A 26,577-nucleotide genomic window follows, 5' to 3' on the forward strand; every position below is an offset into this window, starting at 1 on the left:
CATAATCAATTAACCATTATAAAAAAGCATAAATATTATACTTTGAGCACAACGTATATGATTTTATTGCTTTGACATTACTGGAAGAAGAAATAGTTTCCAAATTACATTTCAACTATCTACAAGAAATAATAAATATGGGTTTAACAGACAAAAATTTGCATTTATGTATAAAGAAACTTAGCTAGGAAAATAAATAAATGTATTAGAAAATAATTGTCTTTTTGATTCTTGTTAGAATTATAAAAAACAAATAAGATGTCTTTAAATACCAAAGAAAAACTGTCTAAGATAGATGCACATACAAACAGACCCATTTTTCCAAAGGGTAACTACATGGACACAATCCCAAAAGAGATGACGAACTGACTCATCTTCAGCTCCACAGAAGGAGCAGAAGGGATTCATTTCAGGAACCTTTTTATATGAAGATTGACAGGGTAAACTCATGTGCGTCGATTTACTTTTGACTACCATTGTATTTCTTCCTACTATGGGCGTCTGGTTATAAACATTCTCCAAATATCTTTCTCTGTGTTCATCAGAACAAAGAAATTTATGCAGATTTGGAACAACTCGAAGGTGAGTAAATGATGACAGAATTTTCATTTTAGGGGTTTAGTATCCCTTTAAGAAGGGAAAGCGTTCCTGATGACGTCACGGACCGACGACGACGCATGACGACTTCCTGTTTTGGGGAAGTCCTGAGTTAGTTATCAATCTCTTGGTTTGGAGATTACCACAGGAATATACAACGATTTACCCTTCAAATGTGTATATTTAATCTGGAGTAAAATTTAAAGTGCGGCTATCCTTTTTAATAAATAATGTCGGACAGTCCAGGTGGGTGCGGTTTGTTTACTGAATTGCATGGCTAACTCAGTACAGCCTTAACATGCTAATAGCTAAAGAACACTTCCATATGAACATTTAAACATGTTGTTAGTTCATCTCTGTCAGCAATTGAGCAAGATTTTCATGCCTTGCAGATATATAAATGCTTATTGCAGTCCAGACACTTTTACCCTCGTTTACCTCCTTTTAAGTGTGGTTTTAAATGTTAAAACAAGGTCACCAGAATATTGCACGACATCAACTTAGAACCTTCAACTGCATTTTACAAAGCGTGCAGTCAGTGTTTTAGTGGTGTTTATTAGGTTAAAATAACGCGAGCAATATTTACAGATACTTTTATGTCTGACTATTTTACAGTTAACAGTAACGTTAGTTGTTTCAAATTGAACATATCTTTCTAAAGATTATTTTTAATGAAATATATGGAATATGACACCGTGTTTGTAAATGCCTTTAATGAGAATTCATTCCAGGGCACAGGCATTGCCCAATATTCAAGTCTATTTCTGTCACTGTAGACCAGTGCTTCTAGAAAATTCTTTTCAACCTGCATTTGGTCACCAACAGACCTGCCACCAAGCGATGAACAGAATTTGGAGATACAAGGCTCTGTTACTAACTGCTCAGATGCGGTGACTGAGGGACAAGAAGAAAACATGTTTAATGACCGACAGTACTGTAAGTACATAACGTGACAAATGTTTTGAAATTGACAAAAACCATATCTGTTACATACTATGTCATATGTACACACTCTTTGTTTGATACACCTCGTCATTTTTTTGGCAGATTGTGAGATGTGCCACCAGCACTTCGTAGATCAGTGCGGGGTTCATGGGCCACCGTTATTTACTTATGACTCACCAGCGACTAAGGGGACTCCTCAGAGGGCTCTCTTAACACTCCCTCAAGGTTTGGTGATAGGCAGATCAAGCATTCCCAACGCAGGACTTGGAGTTTTCAACCAAGGCCAGACTGTGCCTTTGGGGATGCATTTTGGACCTTTTGATGGAGAGGTGACCAGTGAGGAAAAGGCATTAGATAGTTCAAATTCTTGGGTAGTAAGTGTCAACCTTCTGTTTTTAGTTTGTTTTGTTACAATTTATTAATAAGCCTCTTTCACATGAGACGGAAACTACGTCACCGCAGGGTAAAGCAACTTCCCCTACAGATTAAATGCCATTGTAATAGAATGCGCTTGTGTCATTTAAATCTTACGTTTATCTGTACTGTCTTTTTTTGCGACTTTAATCTATATTAAACATAAATATTCATATCTGTGCATTTATCTGTTTTGTGCACTCGGACTGCTAATATTGATTTAAGTGTTTTGAGTTTATACACCCTAGCTCGCGTGTTATTTAAACGTGATCGCGTCACTGTATTATAAGAAATGACTTTAAAATGCTGGTACACTGTTAACATAGAGTGTAACTCGTTAATATGTGTTAGTAAATAAGATACCATAAACTGCTAAGGTAAGGTTTCTTTTTTATTGTAACTACCAAATGTAAAATGTTAAAACTTAAATTGTGAAAACGTAATAAATGTAGAACTTAAAAATTAACCAAGCTTAAGAAATGCAAAGTATTACATTGCGCTGTAACCAATATTAATAAATTAGACCGTATTATTAAATGCTTACCATAAACAGCTGTGTTGTCCTTCTCCAGTCTTTTAATGGGTCGCTTTCAATACTGCACATCTAATGTTCCTAAATAATCATGGTCTTACTTTTATTTTAATGTACTGTATACATAAACAATTATTCACTCCCCTATCACAGTAACACAGAGCAGACATAATAAAACATGCATATATAATGCGTGGCAATGATCCAATGCACCCGCGAGTAAAACATCTGATATTATATATTTTACATTATTAGAATATTTTTGATAATGTCAGAAGCACTAGCGAGACCAGACAACAGAAGACATTTTTTAAATTTTCTGAAACAGAAAGTGATGCGAGTCTGACGGGAGGGATTGGGTGATGTCTTTCCAGCACAACGCGCTGCCTTTACTGTAATTACTTTATCGATATAATGCAGGACCAAACCAGACAAACATAAAGAATAAAATGAGACAGAGAACATCGTCACTGGATTTATTATATGCAGTTCAGTAGTTAAAATCAGCAAGTACCATCAGGTTGATATCCCATAAACAGTACAAACCTTATTAAGATCGAAACAGCAGTACTAGAGCCACCTCTTAGCTGAGAGGTGTGTTTAAATTAAGATCTTAACTTTAAGCAGGCGGTAATAAGGTATTAAGCTCGTTTGCATTATTTATATGAAGACATTTAATCCAGACACTCTTGTTAGACTTGGATACTGCTGTAACCGGAACATCGTTTACCCTGCGACAAACAATGCGGAAGTCAAAAACCCGGAAGCGTGAAAAAGGCCTATGCTGTATGATTTGACTAAGCTTAAACATCATTCTTCTCTTATTAACAGATTTGCAGAGGCAATAATCAATGTAGTTACATAGATGTAGAGAGAGATACTCACTCTAACTGGATGAAGTAAGCACTCCTTTTATGCTCCTGAATTTTATTTGAGTTGTGTTTATTTGTTTATTAATTCTTTCTTTTTTGTATTTTGTTTAAGGTATGTGGTGTGCTCAACAAGTGAGATGGAGCAGAATCTTGTTGCATTTCAGCAAAATGGACAGATTCTGTTTCGTTGTTGTCGATCTATTAGCCCAGGGCAGGAGTTACGAGTGTGGTATTCTGATGAATATGCAGAAGGCCTTGGCACAATCTGGGATAAGATCTGGGACAGAAAATGCAACCCTCCTGGTAATTTTGCTTAAAATAACATGATGCGTCCTATGTAGCAAATTGAGCATATCATTTTCTCTCAAGTTTTCGTGGGTGGGAAACAATCGAATGTTCTATCATGATTTTCTAGACATTTTGGTTGATAACAATGTGAAACACAATGAACATTTTTATGAAGAAGGAAATCAAATGCAAATTCATAGTTACTTAAACACTTAAACATCCACCTAAAGCAGCAACATTATGTTTTACAAAAATTTTGAAAGATCACGAGATACCAAATTTTAGGTGTATTGCCCAGGGGTTGTTCTCGCAATAAATATTTTTATATTCATCAAATATTTTTTTAGAACATGAGTTTTGCCATTTAGTTTAAGAGGATTTATAATGCACCTCGCACTCCTCTGTTATTAAAACGGAAACGGAAAACGTATAAAAGCAGCGCATGCAATAGAAATATATCTACTTTTTGTTTAACTTTTAGAAGTCACTTGAGTTCTGAACTCCATTAATGAGAGCATAATATTTAATGTGTGTATGAAAGCGTGAAATGTGTTAGGGTTTACCCGTCAAGTTTGTTTTTATAAATCCCATCTTTTGCGTAGGAAGTGGCGTACGCCTCTTTCAGGGCATGTTTTGTTCGTACGCATCGGTAATAAATGAGGCCTCAGGTCTCCCAGTCCTATAGTGAACTTTGACCGGATAGTTACATACAACAGCTGTAATGTATTGGTTTTACTGTCTATCCCAGTCTATTGATATTTCAGTAATTTGCCCTTTTTCTTACAGGGAAAACCGAAGAACAGTCCTCTCAAGAATGCCCTTGTCCTCATTGCTGTTACTCCTTTCCAACCTCTTTTTATCTGGGTGTTCATGTGAAACGTTCGCACCCAGATCAGTATGCACAATTCTTGCAGACGCAGCCAATTGTGTCCACAGACCACTCACCAGTGATCGACGTAGACCAGTGCCTCCTGGCCTCTGATGCACTTCCTCCAAGCCAGGTGCAGCCAAACACAGGTTACTGTCAGGGTCAAGTTTCAAGCCTAAATGGACAAGCCGTACATGACCTAGAAAAGTCAGACAGCACAGATTTGTCCGATATATGCAAGAAGGGTTCGAACGAGACCACCAACGGGGTAACCGATGTCTCGGGAGAAACAAATAAATGTGGTGAGTGTGACCGCAATTTTCTGAGGTCTTGTCATCTGAAGAGACATCAGCGCACTATCCACTTCAAGGAGAAGCCTTATTGCTGCAGCCAATGTAGGAAGTGCTTCAGTCAGGCAACAGGCCTGAAGAGACACCAACAGACCCACCGGAACGAGGAGAAACAAACGGATGCCACCATACCTTCTGATGTACACCCCTGCACCAAGTGTTCGTTCTCTTTTGTGACCAAAGTCAATTTATTCCAACATCTCAAGCGCCATCATCATGGCGAGTACCTCAGATTAGTGGAGAATGGCTCGCTCACACCACAGAATGAGGCTACAGAGGCTCATTTTGACACGAATGACCCACCCTACGAACCTCCTGTTAGCTCGGGAAAGTCTGCGAAGAGCCGCTTGAGCCGCAGGATTCGTCCTAAAAATGTGCCTAGCGGACGACCCCGTGGCCGACCGCCGAAGAACAAGCATAAAGCCACAGCTGAGGCACAGACGGCTTTAACAGTCTGCACTAAATGTGAACAAAGCTTTTCTGATTCCGAGTTGCTAAAAACTCACCAATGTCCTGGAAAAGCCAACAAAGAACCGGAGGAACCGCAAGAAGCACCGGCTTCCCGTCACGTTTGTGGCGAATGCAAAAGAGTTTTCGGTAATCTTGATCTCCTCAAAGCCCACGAGTGTATTCAGCTGGAAGGTGGGCCACACAGCTGCTTCAGCTGTAACCTTCACTTCAACCGTTTGTGTAACCTTCGCCGCCACGAGCGCACCATCCACTCTAAGGAGAAGCCCTACTGCTGCACGCAGTGCCTTAAGTCTTTCGCCCAATCCTCTGGCTTGAAGCGCCACCAGCAGAGCCACTCGCGCCTGAAAGCCCTCCTTCAGAGCTCGGCGCAGGAGAACGACACCATTTTTCTCTGTACCTACTGCCCTTTCTCCTTCACGGGTGAACACTACCTTCACAAACACATCCGGCGACACCACCCAGAGATGAGCGGCAAATATCTGAGTTTCGATGGTGTTTTCTCAGGTGAAAAGCCGCACAGCTGCACCCAGTGCTCCAAGAGCTTCAGCACAATCAAGGGCTTTAAGAACCACACCTGCTTTAAGCAGGGAGATAAGGTCTACCTGTGCCCCGATTGCGGGAAGGCATTCAGTTGGTTTAACAGCCTCAAGCAACATCAGCGCATCCACACGGGTGAAAAGCCGTACACGTGTCAGCAGTGCGGGAAGAGTTTCGTGCACGCGGGCCAACTGAACGTGCACCTCCGCACGCACACGGGCGAGAAGCCTTTCCTGTGCGCGCAATGCGGGGAGAGTTTCAGGCAGTCGGGAGACCTGAGGCGGCATGAGCAGAAGCATTCGGGAGTTCGGCCATGCCGCTGCCCAGATTGTGGGAAAAGCTTCAGTCGACCGCAGAGTCTCAAGGCTCACCAACAGCTTCACGTCGGCACCAAGCTTTTCCCCTGTGGTCAGTGCGGGAAAAGCTTTACCCGTGGATACCACTTGACCCGACATCTCCAGAAAATGCACTCTGCGCTACAGTAACCATGACGATACGTGGCTAACGAATATACCAATGTCGAAGGAAAGGTTTTGCTACTGTTGTTTGGAGAATATCTGTATTTCCATTGACACAAAATTGTCGATTAAAAAGACCTTTTTGTTGCCGAGACGAGTCTGGACTGGGTACAAGATTATTTTCTTAAAAATAGGATAAGTAGGCACACAAATACTTGATATGTAGTTGGTGCCCAAAACCAGAGAATCGTAGGAGTACAGAGTCAAAACTATATTTTATTAATTCAGTTGTTAGACATTGAAATGTTTCTATGATAGTAAAATAAATGTAAAATTTGCAGAAATGCAGTAGGGTTTCTGTTATGTATTTATAAGGATAAAGCTTTTTTCACATTAAACATCCTCCCATTTTGCCCCCCCTCCCAAATAAATATGCAATTTCCAGTCTTATCGTTCAATAATATCATCAAGGACTTCAGTGGCAAATAAGCCATTAAACCACAGAGGTCATTAAACTTCACTAGATGCATGAACATTTATGCATCTTTTAACACACTGTCCATCTATGCAGCAGAAAGCACAAGTTGATACAGTCTTGTATAAACAGTTTGTTTTAATTTACAAACCTTAAATTTGATGTCACGGTTGAGTTTGTGTACATATATTACAGGGTATCAAGTAATGACGTTTTGATGCTTGTTTTCTGAATCATTTAAAGAAGCTGTAACATGGTAAAAATGTGCATCTGCAGGCCTGTCATTAAATTGGCCTCTCAAAGGAAGGCGTTCTGATGCTCCTTTATGTGTGATAGGATTGCTATAGTCTCTCTCAGGCATAGTAAATGCAATGTTTTTATTACTTTATAATATTCATTATATATATATATATATATACAAACCCAAGCAAAGAATGACCTGCGCAATATATGTGTCAATTCAGAAGTTGACTGTCGTTTTGAACATTTTAGTTTAAAATAACATAGCATGCACACTTAAATTACTTTAAATTTCTTAAAACTTTTTTGACTGTTTAATAAATATGCCACACTTTACACAACAGAGCTGTTTTAATAAAATGATTGCATATGTGATACACATTTTGGTTAATGAAATAACCTTATATTTACCTAATGTAGAATATATTGTATGAGAAACGATGAAAAGGTGCTTGTTCTGCTCCATTTCTAGTTTTTACACATGTAGTTAAACACTGAAGGGTGAGCTGACAGCACAAGGATTAAAATCATCTTCAGTTAGTGTTTTAAGATGCTTTTCAAAAAAGACATTTTTTCATCTTAAATATAACAGCTGATTAAACCATACAGATTAAAGCAAGGCTTGAACAATACATTCAGTCATTCAGTATTTGTGGCGTACGCTTTTTATGTCATAATGTTTAGTAACACAATCAAACTATCCTGAACAACATCCTTGCTTTCTGAAGCCGGATACTCGTGTTTATTAGTAACCGTCTTTACTTTCCAGTCTGGTCGTGATGTGTGTAATGTCAAATATACAAACCAATATTCTACATGCTGCACCTGCTCCTGCTGGCAGGCAATCGCTCCCTCTAGTGGCTGGTAATGCACATGTCCTCTGTCCTGCTGACATTTGTGAAAGTGGTGTGATGTAAAGGGATAATTCACCCAAAAATGAAAATTCTGTCATTAATTACTTAACCTCAAGTTGTTCCAAACCTGTATAAATGTCTTTGTTCTCTTAAACACAAAGAAAGATATTTAGGAAAATGTGAGCAACTGAGATCTCTGAGGCACCATTGGCTACCATAATAGAAAAAAATGGTATTCAAATGTGCCCCAGAACTGTTTGCTTTTCTAAATTCTAAATATCTCATTGTGTAGTCAACAGGACAAACAAATTATACATTATTATATATTATTTCTACTATGGTAGTCAACGATGACCCAGAAATCTCCCTTGTTAACATTCTTCCAAATATCTTTCTTTGTGTTTAACAGAACAACGAACTTTATACAGGTTTGGAACTACGTGAAGGTGAGCACTTCATGACAGAATTTTCATTTTTTCGGTGAACTATACCTTTAAATTATAATTGATCCTATTCATCCCTTCATAGTTTTATATTTACAGTAGTTGAACTTTTATTTTGTACTAGCATGAATCCCTGAGAGTTTCGTCGTTTAATTTAAGAGCTATGAATAAAACACGACAAAATTTGTTACAAATCCACAATTGACTGTTTATTTCATAAAAGCGCATAACAAACCACAAGGTTGTGTGTGCTCCATACAAGGTTTGCACTGAAAAACAAAATCGTTTACATGCCTCATTGATTTATTTCGTCTCTGCTGAAAGGATAATAGTGACATACTACAATCACAATCAACTTGGGTCCTCGTACATTTCACATAAATATGTTCACATGTTGGTTTTCTTTCCTCCAAACTGTTATTGCAGCTAGCGTGAGAATGTTGGGCTTTTTTGGGTTTCATTATACGGAAGAATCATTGAGGCAGGTTCCAGGCAGTAGTATAAAGATCGGTTCCAGGTTTCAAACTATTGTGAGCCTGTCCACACCCTAACTGAATTCAAACATGAACAACACTCATGTAAAAAAAGAAAGTTCAAAATATACACATGTGGGGGCCAATCTCATAGTCCTGGTTTTGTTGATGTTGTTTTAAACACTATATGGTATGGAAGAAATTGTAAGGACCCAAATGAACACTGGGAGTGAGTGAAACACTTAAAGGGATACTTCACCCAAAAATGAAAATTCTGTCATCATTTACTCACCTTCGAGTTGCTCCAAATCTGTATAAATGTCTTTGTTCTGATGAACACAGAGAAAGATATTTGGAAGAATGCTTATAACCAGACAGATTTTGCCCCCCATTGACTCCCATAGTAATGATGACAGAATATTCATTTTTGGCTGAAGTATCCCTAAGTAATACTGAGAAAAAGGCAGCAGTTGGTTTTTAAGGTTCAAGTCACCAAAACCTTGCACGAGAGGTATAGTGTGGACTGCTGGTAGAAGAGAGGCATCTGAAAAGAGGTGTTGAAATAAACGCCCTTAAAATGTGGCTATAAAGTATGGCTAAGCTAAATTATGTTCCGTTTTAAATAACCACACAGTACTTCATCTTCAGCTGCTTCAGACTGTTTATCATTCCCAAAACAATCACAACTTCACCACAAATGTGCTTTCTGTTTACAGTTCATAAAAGAATATTGACAAAGGATGTTTTATCATATAACTTGCTTTCTCGGTGCGATCCTGAAAATACTATATGTAAACAAAAATAAATGAGTAACGAGACGTTTAAGGTAATGCAGAAAGTGGCAGGTCATTACTGGTATTTCTGAATCAGGGGCATTGTTTTTTTCCCACTTATTCTGGACCCTGTGCCCATTTCATCAGCTTCAAGAGCAAAAGTAACAGTTTTATTAACGAAATGTAACACGTTTTGTTACGAAAAACATAATTTGTTTCGATTAGGTTATTACAGCATTGGTAAAACCATCAATGTCATTCGAATTAATATCTATAAGTACATGTAAGGTAAATAAAGGGCTTTCAAAGCAAACACTGCGGGGGGAAATAATTATTCACAATACTAAAAATAAAGAAATGGAAATCTACAGAACCATAAAAATCCTAAAATGGAAGGTGGAGGGTTATAAACCTCCTGTGGGGCTTACTGACAATGACTAAATGGACACCATTATAGATTCTCTAATAACAGATTCTTTCCTCCGTTCCAATACATTTACACTGAAGTAGATATAACATTGATTAACTTTACGACGGATCCAGTGTCTTCAGTTCCTCAACCTGTGACTCAACATCTGTTACCTGTGTAGAGAAACAATAATGGTTTGTATTGTATAACCATTTAAGGCGAGACATGGCAGGCAAAAAAGTCATTTTTGTGCATACTTGTGCAATTTGTGGGTCAGTTTTCAGATTTTATAACATGTCTTCTTTAACAGTGATACTATAAAAATGACAAAGTTCACAATGAAATGTTTATTTTTGGTGTTTTGTTACTCCTATCCATTATCAAAATGAAAAAATGCTACTTGTGTAGCACTCACCTAAGCCATACTTTCCATGTTCATTCTTAGTTATATTCTGAAGGTTATTACAGAAGGATTTATTAACACAATGTTTTGTTAGCTGATTTACATACCATTTTGGGGTAAAAATATGGTGATAATTACATTTTATTTGTGTTCATAAAATTGTTATATTTTTCAATAAAAAAAAGATATATCTGTAGTCTGTTCTGTAAAAATGTGTAATGCTAATATGTTGTTCAAATGAAACAAAGATTACAGGTGTAACTGTTTTCAGTGTCTAGATTTTTGCTTTTTAAATAGATGTGAATATGCGCATATTTAATGAGAGATCGGCTCATTTGCATACCAAAACATGCTTTGTCTGTATTTAATTAATTGGTAAAATTTCAAGTTAATATGTTTAAATTAAAATATACAGTCATATTCACTTGCCTTAATTTGTATATTTGTTAGCTATAGTGTGTATGGTTTATATAGTATTCATTAAGTAAGGCATAATGTACAGGCAGCAGGTTGTTATCACAGAATAATTTACGCTTATTACACGGCTACTTGCCACATGAGAAAAATATTTTAAAAATATTTTATGAGCTCATTTTTACAGAATGCAGACCTTCAGCGAGGAAAAGCCGCTTTCTTTCGGTTTTAAGGTAAGAAACGATGTTCAAATGTCACAAACAGGCAATTTGGTTTAATCATTTGTAAATATAATGTCATATATGTTATTAAAAGACATATTTATATTTAATTTGTCAAAAAAAACTGTCAAAATGATTTGCTGCATCCGCGTTACTGTGTTATTAGTCTCGAGAGGTTATCTGGGAATGACGAACCTGCAAATGTCGCGACTGGCCAATCAGAATCAAGCATTCTAACGAGTGTATTTGACAGATAAAAACACTCTACCTTGTCTTGGAGTTGGTCTGTTTCTTCTTTATGTGAAGCTTCAGTTTCTTCTACAGTTTTCTGCTAACCTGTTTTCTTCTTCAGAAACTCAATCTCCCTACATGCAACAAGACAAACAAAATACACTAATCAGACGTAAACTTGCATTGTTTTTTCTATTTCCGGAACATTTTGGACATCCAAGGGTTCAGAAGGACAGCGACGAATTAATCAATGTTGTTTATTAAATATCAAAGGTGAAATATAGACGGTTTCAAAGCATAAACAAATATCTACACATCCACAAAGAATTGAGTTCCAGCGGATTATTTCTAATAACAAACAAAAGAAACCGAGAAGAACCGTTTCTTGGCTAAACTCGCCTTTCCAATCTTTTGAATTTAGACTGCGATACCAAGTTCAACCGCTAGATGTCAATGCCCCATATACAACGTTGCCCCAACCATTTCACAAATTGTTCCTTCTTATAAAATGAACATACAACAAAATTCAACGAATCGTTTATTTAATACAATTATTATACAATAAAATAATGATATAAATGAATATTAATTCAATAAAATACAAATTGTTATATTATTAGGCCAGATCAATAAACGAACAGAGATCAGACGTTTCCTTCGGGCCAGGTGCATGCATCCGAAGAAACCGTCTATATGAGCATTTAAGCTTTAGAGAAGTGTTGTGGGTTAAAGCTTCAGAAAGCTTGTGTATGTATGCGTTGTGTCTCACTTTAGCTGATATTCTTTAATGAGACGCTTGGCCTTGCTGTATTTGCGCTCCAGAGCCTGATACTGAGCCTGTGTCTCTTTCAGGTGCTCATCCACAGCCTGACACAGACTCTGCGCCTCCATCCAGTATCCCTCCAGCTTCTCCATGCGCTCCCGGTTCTCCTGCATGTTACGCTCCATCAGGGCCTTGTCTGCACGCCAGCGCTGTTTCTCTTGTACTGTATGATTCAGCTTCACATAGATACAAACAGAAAAATATCATTGTCTTTATTTATTTGCCTCCTTTATTTCTTTTCGAAGCTGAGCTTGAGTTAACACTCCAACACACACAACATGCATGCCATTTTTAATACATCTTTAATAATATGTTTGAATAAAAAACAAAAAACGTGGGACATCTACTGTATGTGGGTGAAATTACACAATTTGATTTGGCAAATGGGCGACACGAGGTAATCCTACCTTCCGCTTCAGCTGTTGGATCTCAGCCTGAGTCACAGCGTGTTTAATCTGCAACTGTGCAAAATGTAGTACACAGGTTAGAGAGCACAACAACATGTAATTTTGTGAGGATTATGATGGTTTAACAGTCCAGAAGCAATGTATTGTATATACAAATAGTATGAGTGTGTACAATAAAATACAAAACATGTAAGAAAGGTCTTTCTGGAAAAAAGGCAACTGTTTTTGTCTTACTTCTTTGTATTTGTGGGCGAGCTTCTCAGGGTCCACTTCCACAGGTGACATGTCCTCATTCTCAGCCAAATCAAACACTTCTATGGCACTTGGGTACGTGGGGCTCATCTCATCTTCTTCTTCTTCTTCATCAGTGCCATAATCACCAGCCTAGAAAGAAAGGACAGGATTGAAATCTCTCGACCTTTTGGGGCTGTTTCCAGAATAGTCCCAGAATAACCTGTTAGAGGGGCTTTTGAAAACGTACAGTGAATTCTATCAGTGTGATTGTTTTGTATGGTTTGGAGGGGCAGGCCAAGATTGCAGGCTTGTGAACTAGAAAACGATCCGTTGACACACATCAGCCTGATTCTTTCAATTGCTTCATACATTAAAAATCCACGCTCACGCACCTCTTCCTCATCCCCCATGTAGTTGCTGTAGCGTTGCTCCATCATCTCTCTTTGCCAGCGCTCCTGTTCAAGGGTTTGCTGGATGAGCTGAGCCACCTCACTCTGCTCTCCTGGTTTCTCTCGGCCAATGATAAACCTGCAGACAGCAAGTTTAAGTGTTTAATACGTCATTGCCCAAGTAAAATACAAGGCTTTGAAAAGAATTTCAATTCCATCTTTGAGGGGGAAAATAAAACATTGTTGCCTGAGGTTTAGTTATCATGTTAGTTAAGTTATATCATGTTAGTTCTATAACATGCATAATTTAATTGATCATAATCAGTGTTGGGTGTAACTAGTTACTAAGTAATTAGATACTGTAATTTAATTACTTTTCCCTTGAAAAAGTAAAGAAAGGGATTACTCTTATTTTTTCTGTAATTTAATTACAGTTACTTTTGATGTAATTAAACTAAATACTTTGTGTAATATGTGTGTGTGCAGAAGAGGAATTGACATCAAAAACTTTAAAATCCGTGCTTTAAAGTATAATTCTCACATTTGTAAATAATAATAATACTTTATGTAGTTTTATATAATTTATTTAAATGAATTAAAAGAGCCGTTTCATGTCTATCCTTGAATCACTTAACTCATCAAGGTTGATGTAGGATATAGAAAGTAATTAGTAATAAGTAATTAAATACTTTTCGAAGAGAGTAACTTGTACAGTAATCTAATTACATTATCGAATATGTAATTAGTAACTAGTAATTAATTACTTTTTCAGAGTAACTTACCCAACACTGATCACAATCTCTTTGACCTCTTAGAATCAAATGGTACTTTTTGTAGGAATAGAGATGTCCTGATTATTCATGACTATTACTGCGTATTTAATGACAGTCTCAAGTCTCTAGACAGTGAACATACTTATGCTCTTCGGTGTTCTGTGTCTTTAGGTTCGTCGTTAAAATGCCAGTGCATTTTACTCTAAGCAAACCAGGACTAAATTTATATATTTTTTATAAATAACCAATAGAACAGAACTACAAATAGAACTAAAACTGCTTTTATAAGTTGTCATTTAGTAAAAATCTTATATGGGCAGTTTAAAACAACAACAACAACAACATGACAATATTTGTAATGAGAACACTGTGAAAGGCTACCACAAAATACTGTAGTAAACATAACGCCCCCTGGTGGTGAAAGTAATTGAAAACTAAAAAAGCTTTTGTTAAAGGGATAGTTCACCCAAAAATGAAAATTCTGTCATCATTTACTCACCACCGTGTAATTTCATACCTGTATGAATTACTTTGTTCTGATGAACACAGGGAATAATATTTTTAAGAATGTTTTTCAGGTCTGGGACATCATCAACTACCAAAGTCGGAAAATAAAACGGTACTCAAAGTTGCCCCAGAACTTTTTCTTTTCATAAATTCTTCAAAATATCTAATTTTGTGTTCAACAGAACAAAAAATATATACATATTTCTTTTCTACTATGGTAGTGGATGTTATGCTTTACAGTTTATACAATGCTGCTTTATACAGTGAGTAAATGATGACAGAATTTTCATTTTGGGGTGAACTGTCCCTTTAACACATTTTTTTTCTTTTATTCTTTAATAAATACAAATGTATGATATACGTGCAATTTTAATGAAATTGTATGCATTATTATTTGTTTGCTGTTGGAAGTTCATTACAATACATTACATACAAAAAGTAATACATTCACAAATCAATAACCACAATAAAATATTTTTTTTATAATGATTTTCTATATGGCGTGAGCAGGTGCTAATTTTATTAATGCGGTAATGGATCAACAAATCAACATTTATCATGTTGTTTGCCTTAAATTAGGCTTTTTTCATTTCTCCTTTACATGTTATCCTTCCTCAGCTCCATCCCTCTTGTCTGCTCCTACGCTGTGCGTGTCTGGTTTCCAAATAGCCTCCCCTTGTTCTGCCCTCCCCCATAAACATTCATCTGTCATAATAGGATCTAGTATTCTTCTCCTCTAAATACAAGCTTTGTAACACATCATAATTACATCTGTCACACTGACCCTCATTTTCTAAATGATGAACTCATGAGGGAAAAGACGAGGGAACCCGACCGCTAGGAACAGAACACCAAGTTTCTTTCACTTGTGTGTGCACTTTCTTATGACGGTTTGCATGAATACTTCAACAGATTCGCAATGGTTTTTTACAACTCTCTAAACCTCAAATGTTCCTTTTCATGAAAATGTTTTAGTTTACGTAAAAAGGAGCTGAATATTACAATATGGAGTTTGTGCGAATATTCTTTAAAAATGTCAGGGTAAACTACACCGCTACAATCAAAGTTACAAGTGAAATATGACACAAAAGTAAGTCAGTGTGCAGTCTTAAACGTATTTACACAACATGCAGAGTACAAAGCAACCGAGCTCAAAATAAAGGTGTAAAAATAACGCTATAATTGAGAGAATGAGACTTGTCTCTAATTACAGAAAAGTTCAGAAGTCATAATTACGAGGTGATGTGTGTGTTTAAGTGATTTTGGCTTGGATGGAAATTGCACAATTCTAACAAACACAGGGAAGTATGTTGGGAGTTCATCTTCTATATACAGTATAAGGACACTTTCAGACCGTATGCATTGTTCAGAAACAGGGATTAAATATTACAATGTTGCATTTTCTTGGTTTGGGTCGCCTTCACATCTCAACATTTCTACACCAACCAAAAGTTTTATTTTCACACGTTTGGGACAGCTGCTGTCCGACCATACTTTGCTTCACCCACCATTCATCTGCATAACACTGCTGCTTTTTACCCAACAGACATCATTACGCATTACATACAGCCTGGTATGTTGACTTGTCACATTTATAATTCAGATTTATCACCACTGTATTCATTCACCAGCCTCTCTGTAGGGGGTTTCAAACTGGGGTCCGAGGAGCCACAGTGGGCCTCCAGAAGGTTGCATAAGTGTTTATCTGCTTTTTTTGCTACATGACTAGTGAATATTTCTTTTTTGTGCACTTAAAGTGAAAGTAATAACAGTTCAAATACATGTTGAAAATGTCCCTTCAGGGTTATAAGGCCTATCTCTAATAATATTTGGAAATTTGGAAACAATATGTTGTACTGTAATATCACATTCAATTCGATTTTATTATATAGCGCTTTTCACAATGTGTGTTGTTCCAAAGCAGCTTTACAGGAGCAAATAAGAAAAACTGAAAAACACAAAAAAGGTCAAACACAGCACAGTGCATGCTGTTTATAGAACAAGCCAGATCATTCTAATAAATAATATCTAATAAATGAAGTCTCCGAAGTCTTCTCTTTGGTCCGATAAGTAATATTTCTGTTTTATTAGAATTTAAAAGAAGGGAATTACTAGTCATCCAATGTTTTATATCTTCAATGCACTCTGCCAACCAAGAGCATCCGTTAACTCCTCCCCTTCAACTATCAGTCTGCTGCCAGTTCCATTTCAAAATGCAACGGCTGTTTATATACATCCAATCAAATCACAGAGAAAGACGAAAAGTACGGAAATACGGAAGTAAAAACGATTGCAACTTCCGGTTCACGGGGACTTCAATGCTGCATTTTTGATACAATAAAAGCGAACAGTGACTGTGGATGATTCAACACGTATGATGGGAATGGTTTGAAACTACAGGAGTATGACGTGTATCATTGTGGTTTTCATCCTGTTAGTCTTACCTGACCGTGCCAGATGTGTTCCTTAAAACTGAGGCGGCAAAACATTGAGTTACACCGACCAGACTTGTTCCATCCACCTCCACTATCAAATCATTCACCTGGATCCTGAGAAACACAACAGAAGAAACACTGTGACTGGTCTGGAATGACATTCAGTAAGTCAAGTGTAGAAAATAAGTCTGTGTGTGCATATGTGTTTGCAAGCGTTGTAAGGTTTACCTGCCGTCCCGATGCGCCGCTCCTCCCTCTGTGACAGTCTTGACGAATATGCCAAGCTTCTCCAGTCCCATGTCAGCTCCAGCACCCATCCCAATAATACTGATACCCAACCCCTCATTATCTGTTGAAATACATCACAAGATGTAGAATACAATCTTTAACACATATCGACATGCACCTCTCATCTTTTCTCTCCAGACCTTTTTCCAGTTCAACAGGGAACAGGTCCAGCCTTTCCACACGTTTCTCCAGTTCATACTCAGCAGAAGCAGCCATGGGGTCCACGTCATCATTCCTCCTGTCATAGTCCTCATTGGAATAGGTTGCGAAAACCTGAAATTTGATCGTATACTTTAGAGCACATGTTGAGAACACGAGGACCTTCGTGAACAAACAGTATTGGTTGCAAAATACGTTTAAAGGGGTACTCTACCCAAAAATGAAAATTCTGTCATCACTTAGTCTCATTTTACCCTCATGTTGTTCCAAACCTTTATACATTTCTTTGTTCTGCTGAACACAAAGAAAGATATTTGGAAGAATGTTAGCAACTGACATGGGACATCATTGAGTCCCATAGTAGGAACATTACAATGGTAGTCAAAGGTGCCCCAGAACTGTTTGCTTTCCTAAATTCTTCAAAATATCTCATTTGGTGTCCAACAGAACAAAAAAAGCATTTCTAGTGCCTACATATGGCCAAAGTCTGAACGATTTGTCGACTACATGCTTTGTTTTCACTCAGACAAAAACTATAAGACCTAGAGTACTAAAACTTTATCCGCCCTATAGATATATGAAGATTTCAGATGCAAAAGCCACATCCGTCAAAAATGAATGAAATATACATATATACATTACTCGAATCATTTTGCTTGAAAACCCGCTAAATACCACACTCTGCCCGCTCTGAGATATCTGGTATTACTGAAAGTAAATGTAGGAGCCTGATAAAAAATGCTCATTTAAACTAAACGTGGTCTGATGGATTTAGAGGGTTTGCATATGAACTCTTCATGTTTTCTAATTGTGAAAGATTCATTAGTAAACGCAGCAGATTTTTCTATCTAGTAGATAAACATCTTGCCACCTTTGCAGCCACCACTAGAAATACTGTATATACACGTTTCTCTTTGTTTCTAAGCAAAATAAACCTTTCTTGCAAACAAAAATGCACCAGCTCTTTTTGAAATGTTAGTATCAAACAATAACGCGATTCAAGCAGCCCTCAGGTTACCTGAAGAACTCTCAAATGTATTTCTTTGCTCTTGGTTGTAAATGTGGTCATTTAAGCTCTGATGTACTGAACGTGGAGCTGAAGTGCATCTCTGTTGAAAGGCAAGCTGTGTGGGCAGAGAAGGTGTGCCCACTTTACAGCCGCTCATGTGGCTTCACTGCAAGTTTTATAGCGTATAATCTTTTATAACGTGGGTGCTGCAGAGCGGCCTGTGCCAACATCGCTGTGAGCGGTTATGTCATCTGTCTTGCTGATGCTCTCTTCAAAACCAGACACACACATAAGAGGCACATTGAACGCTTTGGCCCATTGCTGCAATGCATTAAAGCCACCACCATATTGGGAATAGCAAAGTGTCCTGTCAACTACATACATGCACAATAATGTCTACATTACTGAATTGATTTCAATAGTTTATGATCTATGTGGATCAGAAAAAGTTCTCAATCTCAAAACATAAGGAAAATGACTCATTGTCAAGGAATTGTGAACACACTCTACGTTGTGTATCTAGATCAGGGGTTCTCAATCTTTCTGACTCCAAGGCCCCCCATTGTATTCAACAATATTCAAAGGCCCCCCCCCCCCCATTGTATTCAACAATATTCAAAGGCCCCCCCATTGCAAAACTCAAACTTTTTTCCCAATAAAATATTTAAGAGCTTGTCATTAACTGGAAAAATGTTTCTTCATTATAAACATGTCCAAATAATATGAAATTTCTTAGTTTTTAGCTTTTTAAAAATGTATTTCACAATGCTCATTTTGCTCCTTTTTTCTTCAAAAAGTTCATCCATCGATCGAAGAACTGCTCGACACGGCTCTGTGGTCTTAACAAAGGTCTGCTGAAGCGCATCGATGCGTTTGTTTAAGAGAAATATCCATATTGACAACGCTATGAACAGTTCTTTGATCGATAGAAGCACTTTTTGGAGCTTCAAAATTCTACCGCTTGGAAGTAAAATGATACGTTGTCTTATAATTCCGACTGCATTATTCTTCAAGAAGAAAGTCATATTCAGTTAGGGTGCCTTGAGGGGGAGTAAAACACGGGGAAATTTTGATTCATGTCTGACGTATCCCTTTAAGTCCCCTTAGAAGTCAGCTGGGGCCCCCTTATGGGCCACGTCCCTATCTACAGACACCTCGGGTCACCCCGCAAGGAACCCACCACGCCGCCTCCACAGCAGCGCCTCTACAGTGGGAACGGACAAACTGCTCCACAGAGCGCGCCCCACAAACACACTATCTAACCCTAACCCTAACCCTAACCCTAACCGTATTTAAAAAAATACAGGATATATTTGTAAGAAAATCCGTAAAAGTACAGTTTTTGGACATTATACGTGGAAAACTGTAAAAAAAATAACAGAAAAATTATGGGGTTTTTTCAGTGCTGTTTTTAGCCTCAAACAATGCGGTTTACTTTTTTAAAACCACTTAAAACTGGACTATATAATGAAAAGATTATTTGTGAAAACCACTAACTACTGAATATGTTATAAGTGATATAAATAATAAGTTATTTCACAAAAATATTTGACTATTGCATCAGGCCTCATAGTGTTGAGCTAAAGCAGATAGCTTAGAGGATCCTGAACTGTTCAAAACAAGATTGAATCAGAACAGACATTAATAACAGACATTAATAACAGAGCTTGGATCAAATGTTTTAACATTGTAAATTCACAGCAGCTAGGGCACTTCATGGACTGGTGTTCTTTACAGTTTGAGATCCCTGATATGCCTTTTAAAAACAGCTGACAGTGTTTAAGCTGTCCCAAAACAAATATAGTCAAATATTGTGTACTGCCGCTGAAATAGCAATGTATTGTAGAGCTGGGGAGTCATTGCTCAAGATTTCCCAGAATCCTGCTACGCAGGGCCTTTGTTCAATATGGTGTGATGCTGTGTAGTGATTTCATCCTGATGTGCTGGCAGTGAGGAATGAGGCTGTTCAAATACCATTAATATGCATTTTCTATAAATACACACCTCTCTGAGCTAACTGTATATGATGAAAATTGCATACGACTAAAAGCAGTAAGCAGGTTTTTTATGCTCGCATATCTGATTTAGAAGAGCGCAAGTGTAAAAGTAGGACAGAAACACCTTGCTGTGAACACAGCCGACCTTCCCCTCCGGTCTCACAGCAGCTGAGGCGTCTGTCTCGCTCTCAGACAGACCTGAGCTGTCTGTCTGCTCCTGATGTATCTCGCACCTGTCTGCAGAAATAATGAAAGTCTCTGAGCTACATTCTGCCCCCATGTCCTCCAAACTATATTGACAAATACTGACTGACAGACATGGTGAGTGATGGATGAGATACAAGAGACACGTACTTACAAGCCCACTATTATACCAGGGTAAATCTCAAAATGTCATTTCTTCATTTTTCTGTTTTAAATTCTGTATTAAAAAGTCTCACACATCTAGTGATGAAAAAATGGATTATAATAAAGGATCTGGCAACAGATAATTATTGCCTTCATATGTCCAAATATGATATAAGCCATAACAGTGTGTATGTGTGTGAGAAAGAGAGAGAGACAGGAACGCTGGAAGTTTCTACGTTTGGCCTGAACACCGCCTTGCAGGGGAGGACTGTCTGTTACAGTCACAATACTGCTATTTATAAGCACTGCCAAACCACAGAGAGAGACAGGGAGAGAGAAGAAAGAAGAGAGACAGGGAAAGAAAGACAGAGGAAAAGAGGAATGACTTGAAAGTTAATAACGAATGGAAAATCTATAAAAGACAGAAATCAATAAGAAGCCCAGAATTAAATAGAAATGTCAAAAATGAATATAGGTTGATGAAGCGCACCGAGTGGAAGAGCAACTGAAAGAGTTGGTGGTGAGAAAGGAAGAGAAGAAATCGAGAACAAAGCAGTTAGTGTGAGAGAGAGCGAGAGAGACGTTTAATAAAGACCCAACACCCTGACCAACACAACAGGCCTTGTGTTTGACTGAGAGCTGTTCGATTCATTTAGGGAGAAACACTGTCAATTCAATTCAATTTTATTTATGTAGCGTTTTTCACAATCTTCATTGTTGCAAAGCAGCTTTCCATACATCATAATCAAAAAATGATACAAATAATACTAGGGGGGATTTAAGAGAATACGGTATTAAGATACATGATATTATTGCAAGTTTTTCTCTATGCAATGTCAGTGGATTGCCAGAAACCATAAATTATTCAATCGAAGTATTTAGGTATATTATTATTTCAAATATTGCTATCAGGACCGGGAGCCTAAAATGACAATATACCAGAACAATTTGCAATAATACCACAACATGCGGAAAGAATATATTTGTTTAAATGTGTTAACGTGCATGTGTGTTGTTTATATTCATGAATTAAACGAAATCAGCAGTCTCCCAGAGAGTAACGGTGGCAAGGAACCAAAACTCCACTACAGATGTATATGTGTATAAGAGTGGAGAAAAAGAAACCTCGGGAGAGGCCAGACTCTCCTCTGTCCCAAATTCTGTCCACGAATAAGAATGAATGTGAAACAGGGACAGAAGGAGAGAGAGAGAGAGAGAGAGAGAGAGACTATGACACTGCCACTTACTGAGCAACACAACGGCAGCCGTAGCTTGGCAGAGACTGAATGCTGTGTCTGAGCCTCTCTATGATCTCACACACCAGCCAGAAATACACACTTTCATTAGTGCCGTGCTCAAACATCATTTCATGTTCAACAAACACACACAACACAAAACTTTTTACACCAGCTTCACGGGCTTAACTTTAAATTGTAACTACATGTTGTAATAAGCTGCTTGGACAAATCAGCTATGGGGTTGTTGTTCCGGCGACAAACTTTTAGATTTTTGCTCTGAGAACATAAGGAAATGGCCAATCAATATTTCAAAATGATCTGCTACCAGTCAAAAAATGTAAACAATTGGAGGACGCAGTGATGATCGGAGCTGTGTTTTGTTGTCTGTAGTTGGTTTCATATAACAAAGATGGAATGTAGATATATAAGTTGCATATAAAATTAATTTATGGGCTTTTAGGCTTCTTTCCATAGTCTTCTTCTGTGATTGGCTGCAAACATATTAAGGCAGATGTTTTATGCTGGTTAAAATGTATCTGTTCAACTAAAACAAAAGGGGTACTCCACCCAACCCCCCCAATTTGTTCCACATCTGTATACATTTCTTTGCTCTGTTGAACACAAAGAAAGATATTTAGAAAACGGACATGTCTGGGACATCATTGACTACCATAGTAGGAAAAATGAAAATAGTCAAAGGTGCCCTATAACTGTTTGCTTTCCTACATTCTTCAAAATATCTCATTTTGTGTTCAACAGAACAAAAAACGATACAATCATTTTTCCTACTATGGTAGTCAATGATGTCCCAGAAATGTCAGTCGCTAACATTTTTCCAAATATCTTTCTGATAAAGACAACATGGAGAATTCCATGCAACTGTATGTGGATAGAAATAGCTTGTTCTAAGGTAATAAAAACATAACGCTTTATTAGGTCTTTACACACCTCTGAAGACATAGTTACAGTATATACAGTATATTATGTTGCATATCTGTCAATAGATCCTCCAAAAAGAATGATTCTTCGTTGTTAGTTCGTGTAAAATAATGCAGTTATAAGTGTTACCAATACAATCAACAAAATATAGAAATTAAGCTTAAATTCTAAGACATGAAAATATAATGTAGAATAAAAAAATCGGATTAGTATTTGTAAGCAACTCTGTCGTATTGACCATGTTAACTCTTTGTACAGAATGTGAAATTGCCTCCACGGAAGCACACAAGATGCTGTCTGTAACAACATCATTGGGTTTCATCAGGTGCACATTCCCCCTTGTGTGCATTTTCCCAGAACAATAGTGTAATATACCAAAGAAATTCACGAATTTATTGCTGTTTCACTAAAACTCACCGTAATGGGCGCACTACTGAATTGAATCTTCCTGCTCGGGGGTGGATCCTCCTCTACAGGTAATCCAGGAACCTCAGAGCAGCTGGACTCTGGCTCATATACATCCTCTTCATCCTCCTCATCCTCAAGCTGACTACCACCAGAGTCTTCCCCCACTGCGCTGTAGGCACTGATATCCACAGTAGAGTAATCCTCCTTCAGAGTGCTATCATCATCGTCCTTCTTACAGACCCCCACCGATGAACGTACATGTCCTGCCTGGCCGTCCTCTGCCTTTCCAGTGTCAGCGATGCTAGTGTCTCTCTCCGAGGCCCCGTTTTCCAGAGATGTACGGACACCAGCTGTAACAAGAGTACCTTTCGCCTTCGTGGCAGTGACCTCTCCCGATTTATCAAGAGTTTTGGATTCAGTGGCACTCGAGTCTTCTATCTCACCTGTCTGCTTACCTTCTGAGGACTCTTTGTCTACAGCATTAAGACTGTCCTGATCCCCAGAGGCTCCGTTAAAGCTGTTAAGGCTCCTATCTTGGTCCACCAGGTGTCGGTTAACCCCGTCCTCCTTGCTCGCCCCCGCAGGAAACGCGCGCACCCGTTTGGTGATGACTTTGGAGTTGAGCGCACCGACCCGGCCGGTGACCCCGCGCAGAGGTAGCGGGGGCGTGTTGGAGAGCCTGTGCAGGTTGTTTCGCAACTCGGCGGCCCGCTCGAACACGGCGCTGAGCTGGCTGACAGTGGGAGACACGGCCTCGCCGGTCCCCCCAATCGCATCCAGGCTATCCAGCGACTCCGTGCTGCCGTTAAAACGCGCCACCACATCCAAGCGCGACGCATCCGGCAATCCCGCGGCGCGTTCCTTCTTCAGCAACACCCGGTTGGAAGCCGACTGCTTTTCCTGATTCTGCTGCTCGAAGATCTTCCTTGTCTCGTGCAGCTTGGAGAATCGGGGCGACGCGTCCGTTTTGTTATCAAAGCGGTTGACGCGCTCGGAGACGCTGGATCCCAGTTTGAGGAGCGCGCTGTGGTCCACGTTCTCGTTCAGGCTGCCTGCACGCGGGAGGGTGAGGCGCACGGCTTTACCGTCGCCGTTCGCCCTCTGCGGGTCTTCGGCATCAGTGGGCGAGGATGCGCCCATCTGCATGAACATGTTCTTGATGCGGTGCACGTTTGAGCCGTACGCGCGGCCGCGGCTGGTGGGCTTCGGCTTGCCATCTTGAGCTTCGCCGTTATTAAAGACATCGGTCGCCGGCTTCAGCGCTTGAATCCCTGCCGCTTCGTAAGCGTTGCGGTGAGGCGAGGGGCTGCGGAGCGCGGTGGTGCTCGCTGGCTTTGAGGAGGATGAGGATTCGGTCTTCATCATGGTCTGTTAGGCTTTTCCTAGGCGGTGCAATAACAGCATCCCTGTGTCGTTGGTCCCAGAGCCTCCTATTCTATAAACATGCCTTTCTGTGTGAAATAAAGGCACAACGAATAAAAAACGATTAACAATGTGTCCTAAAATGTGATAATAGCGTATTAATGGCCGAGATGAACGCTTGTAGAGTATCCATCAGCATCATGGCAGATGCAGCGCATCATCTGGTATCCTCGCGCGGAGCGGTGTGTGAACACGATTAATCGCGAAAGCATCGAGTATAGACGAGAAACTAGAACAGCGGTGCGCCCTGGATTTTCACGACAGATTGCGCGTCTGTAATCCGCATCATTTTGATCTCTTGCTTTTCTCGGTTGCAGATTTCTGTCGTTCTCACTGATGCTGCAGCAACACGCGCAGCAGAGAAGCAGGGTCATAGAGAGCGTCTCATTTCACACCATCTCCGCACATTGATTTTTATGGGGTCACGCAGTTTATTCGTCATACCAGGGGGCTCTATTAAAGAGACCGAGAAATATTTTAATAAAATTTCCAAGCCATTACAATGCAATAAAAAACATGCACACATAGCCTACTACATTCATATGTCAAACTCTACTGTATGAGTAGTGTCGTGGCAAAATCGATCGCCCAATGTAGAAAGAATTCACGAAGACCAAAACAAGGTTTCAAGAGTTTCAATCTTTATTTGCTCGAGCAAGCAAAGTGAGACACACAAAGTTCATCCGATGATGTCCAAAGAATACATATCTGACTCCATCTTTTATACAGTAACCTCGAGTTGGTTTTCACAGTGTTAACCAATCATGCTTCGCCTGACATCCCCTTCTACCAATCAGGTTTCACATGATATCACCTTTTTTGTTAGTCCGTCCTCTTTCTGAGTCGCCACCGTTATATCTTACTCAGGTCTTAACCTGCCACAGTTATATGTCAGGTTTACTAAGCTAGGACTTAACCGTGGCGAAACCCTTTTGAAGTTCTTAAAAGAAAAGTATACATTTCCTTTTAGCAGGCAAATGTATATCATATTTGTCATTTACTAAACCCTTTCTTGCTTAATGTAGTTTTTATTACAATGAGCTCATGGTTAAATCCATACTGTGCAACCCAAAAAGATTACTGTTCGAACAAGCTAATACTGAACACATCAGTGTTCGTGACTTTGTGCAATAAAGTATAGTAATGCACAGACTACTGTCTACTTTTGTGTTGCGAAACATATACTTGAACTATGCTTGAACTAACTAATGTCAGCAAAGTGTATGTGCTGTATGTGTCTTCAAAGTGTACGTGTATTTGTAATGTTAAGCAGATGCCTAATGGTGCTGCTTGATGCTCAACATGGGCCCATGACCTTTGACCCATGAGACTCATAGCCTTTGCTATATCAGGGAAGTGTATGAAACCTATAACTAACTTAAATGTATTATTTCATATAAGAAACTCAATCCTATAATAGAAAAACCACCATAGTAGTCGACAAATAAACCGTACAGGTGTCCTGTGATGACAGCAAAAAGCAAACTTAATAAAATATAATATTATTAATTAATACATATTAATATATAATATATATATAATATTAAATAATTAATACATATTTATTTATAATATAAAATAACAATGAAGATAAATCTATCTTTTTTTTGCTGTCACAGCTTAGGACACATTTACACATTTATTTTTCAACTAGCCCATATAGCATATACGTATGTCGCCGTTATAAAACTAAAACTTTATACAGTATATTTTTAAAAATCTATAGGCCTACAGCCTAGATAGCTTTACATAATAATGTGCACATTGGTCAGTATTCAATTTAATTTTATGGCACACGAGGAAACATTACAAACAAATGAAACTTTTTTTAACTCTAGTTTCAAACCATTACAATGCAAGTAGCCTACACTGTAATTAAATACTTAAAAAGAGTAATCCCTTCATTTACATTTCTAGGGGCAAAGTAAATTAA

At 38.5% G+C, this 26,577-nt stretch overlaps 2 protein-coding genes across 3 annotated transcripts; one reads left to right on the top strand and one right to left on the bottom strand.

The window, feature by feature from the left end:
- The first annotated feature begins 670 nt into the window (after positions 1-670).
- On the top strand, positions 671-8,399 carry prdm9 (PR domain containing 9). 2 transcript variants are annotated; one of them, XM_057358490.1, is made up of 6 exons: positions 671-843; positions 1,374-1,533; positions 1,645-1,916; positions 3,320-3,387; positions 3,473-3,663; positions 4,435-8,399. In XM_057358490.1, exons 2-6 carry the CDS (start codon positions 1,512-1,514, stop codon positions 6,357-6,359), a joined length of 2,478 nt encoding a protein of 825 aa, XP_057214473.1. In that variant the 5' UTR covers positions 671-843; positions 1,374-1,511; the 3' UTR covers positions 6,360-8,399. The 2 variants fall into 2 exon arrangements, with proteins under 2 accessions (XP_057214473.1, XP_057214472.1); XM_057358489.1 differs by having other exon boundaries at positions 1,423-1,533.
- A 145-nt stretch (positions 8,400-8,544) lies between these two features.
- On the bottom strand, positions 8,545-25,062 carry ppp1r9bb (protein phosphatase 1, regulatory subunit 9Bb). The gene is made up of 10 exons (XM_057358491.1): positions 23,232-25,062; positions 17,265-17,397; positions 17,065-17,185; positions 16,846-16,950; positions 13,125-13,260; positions 12,733-12,882; positions 12,499-12,552; positions 12,038-12,267; positions 11,306-11,402; positions 8,545-10,172 (listed from the first exon to the last, which is right to left on the bottom strand). The coding sequence occupies exons 1-9, from the start codon at positions 24,585-24,587 to the stop codon at positions 11,369-11,371; spliced, it is 2,319 nt and encodes a 772-aa protein (XP_057214474.1). The 5' UTR covers positions 24,588-25,062; the 3' UTR covers positions 8,545-10,172; positions 11,306-11,368.
- Positions 25,063-26,577: the final 1,515 nt, after the last annotated feature.

Source organism: Triplophysa rosa, linkage group LG18 (assembly GCF_024868665.1).
Source record: "Triplophysa rosa linkage group LG18, Trosa_1v2, whole genome shotgun sequence".
Lineage (NCBI taxonomy): Eukaryota > Metazoa > Chordata > Actinopteri > Cypriniformes > Nemacheilidae > Triplophysa > Triplophysa rosa.